At 44.2% G+C, this 2,522-nt stretch overlaps 1 protein-coding gene across 1 annotated transcript; it reads left to right on the top strand.

The window, feature by feature from the left end:
- The first annotated feature begins 1,097 nt into the window (after positions 1 to 1,097).
- Positions 1,098 to 2,039, top strand: LOC133250613 (olfactory receptor 7D2). Its single transcript, XM_061422041.1, has one exon. The coding sequence runs from the start codon at positions 1,101 to 1,103 to the stop codon at positions 2,037 to 2,039; it is 939 nt and encodes a 312-aa protein (XP_061278025.1). The 5' UTR covers positions 1,098 to 1,100.
- The last annotated feature ends 483 nt before the right edge of the window (positions 2,040 to 2,522 follow it).

The raw sequence follows: 2,522 nt of genomic DNA, 5'->3' as shown, positions 1-2,522 counted from the left end.
CATATGGGATCTCTTTATCTCTAAGTCTTCAAAATTCACTAGAAACAAGGGCATTGCCTCACACAGCCATAGTCCAATTATCAAAATAATAAAATTAAAATTTATATACTATTATTAAATTTACAGAACTCATGTCTATGTTGACAGTTATCCTGATAATTCCATCTGCAGCAAAAGAACATCTATGATTACATTCAGCTGACATGTCTTTTTAATCTCCTTTAATCCAGAACAATTGCTAGAATTTATTTGAATTTGTTGGCATTTACATTTTTGAAAGGGGCAGGTCAGGCATGGTGTAAAATGTCCTTCGACTTGAGTTTGTCTGATGTTCCCTAGTCTTTATATTTTTATTTCTGGTTGTGCTGGGTCTTTGCTGCTATGTGCAGGCTTTTCTGTTATGGTGAGCTGGGGCTACTCTCTAGTTGCAGTGCATGGGCTTCTCCTTGCAGTGGCTTCTCTTGTTGCAGAGCATGGGCTCTAGGATACCCAGGTCTCAGTAGTTGCAGCTCCTGGGCTCTAGAGCACAGGCTCAGTAGTTGCGGTGCTGGAGCTTAGTTGCTCTGTGGCATGTGGGATCTTCCCAGACCAGGAATCAAAACCATGTCTCCTGTGTTGGCAGGTGGATTCTTTACCACTGAGCCACAGGGAAGCCCTGATGCTCCCTAGTCTTTAGACTGAAGTCCTGCACTTTTGGCAGGATCCCAAATGTGCAGGATTTCAATCCCACAGAAGCAACATTATTTCTATCGTGTTGATTTGTCCCCATTGTGAAGATCCATAACCATCTGACAGGGTTGTTATAAAACAGATCCTTCAGAGAAGTGGTCAGGAATGCCAGATTCCATTTTATATGATTCTATTTTCATTTTGTTGTCATAAAATGGATACTTAATACAAGAAATTAGGATAAGCTATAAGATAAAAACAGGTTTTCACTTTTGAGTGAAAAAAGCTCCAATGCTTAGACAAAATGGCAAACTTCATAAACATTAAAACTTGAGTGAAAGGCATGATCAATATTTCTAATATGTGGAGGATGCCAGTTTGCTGCTAATTCCTGCTGCTCTTGTCTCTTCCTTCATAGATATATAAGCCACATGGAAGCAGGAAACAGAACAGGAGTTTCAGAGTTTATTCTCCTTGGGTTCTCTGAGGACCCAGAACTGCAGCCCCTCATATTTGGGCTGTTCCTGTCCATGTACTTGGTCACTGTGCTTGGCAACCTGCTCATCATCTTGGCCATCATTTTTGACTCCCACCTCCACACCCCCATGTACTTCTTCCTCTCAAACCTGTCCTTGGTTGACATCTGTTTCAGCACCAGCATAGTCCCCAAGATGCTACTGAGCATCCACACAGAGAACAAAGCCATCTCCTACATGGACTGCCTCACTCAGGTGTATTTTTCCATGCTTTTTCCTATCCTGGACACTCTGCTCCTGACTTCCATGGCCTATGACCGATTTGTGGCCATCTGTCACCCTCTGCATTACACGGTCATCATGAACCCACACCTCTGTGGTTGGCTGGTTTTTATTACCTGGCTCATTGGTGTCCTGACATCCCTCCTTCACATTTGTCTGATGAAGCACCTGACCTTCTGTAGAGATCCTGAAATTCCACATTTCTTCTGTGAACTGACACATATTCTTGAATTGGCCTGCTCTGATACCTTCCTGAACTGGACTTTGATATATTTTATGACTGGTGTTCTGGGTGTTTTCCCCCTCGTTGGGATTCTTTTCTCCTACTCACGAATTGCTTCATCCATAAGGAAGATGTCCTCATCTGGGGGAAAGCAAAAAGCATTTTCCACCTGTGGGTCTCACCTCTCAGTTGTTTCTTTATTTTATGGGACAGGTGTGGGGGTCCATTTCACTTCTGCAGTGACTCACTCCCCCCAGAAAGTCTCAGTGGCCTCTGTGATGTACAGCGTGGTGACCCCCATGTTGAACCCCTTCATCTACAGCCTGAGGAACAAGGATGTGAAGGGAGCCTTCAGAAGGCTCCTCAACAGAACAACCTCTTGTTTGTGATAATTCCAATGGCTTCAGGACTAAGAGGTTCTGTGGGTTGTTGTTGTTCAGTCATCAAGTCCTATCTGACTCTTTGCGACCTCATGAACTGCAGCACACCAGGCTTCCCTGTCCTCCACTATCTCCCAGAGTTTGCTCAAACTCATGTCCATTGAGTCGGTGATGACATTCTTACTCTTGGAACTTCCCTGGTGGACCAGTGGTTAAGAATCCACCTTGCAATGCAGGGGACATGGGTTTAATTTCTGGCCCAGGAACTAAGATCCCACAAGCCATGGGGCAACTCAGCCCATGCATCATTACTACTTTCAAGCCCAGATGCCCTAGAGCCTGTGCTCCAAAACAAAAGAAGCCTGAGCACTGCAACTAGAGAGTAGCCTCCGCTTGCTGCAACTAGAGAAAAGCTCACGTGCAGCAAAAAAGACCAAGCCCAGCCAACAAAAAAGGAAAGAATTACTCTTGCATATCTCAAATCATCTTGTT

This window comes from Bos javanicus, chromosome 7 (genome assembly GCF_032452875.1).
Source record: "Bos javanicus breed banteng chromosome 7, ARS-OSU_banteng_1.0, whole genome shotgun sequence".
NCBI lineage: Eukaryota > Metazoa > Chordata > Mammalia > Artiodactyla > Bovidae > Bos > Bos javanicus.
This window is presented reverse-complemented; position numbering and strand designations above follow the sequence as displayed.

Excerpts from the sequence above, each read along its gene's own strand:
- LOC133250613 (XM_061422041.1), top strand. The coding sequence starts at position 1,101 with ATGGAAGCAGGAAACAGAACAGGAGTTTCAGAGTTTATTCTCCTTGGG.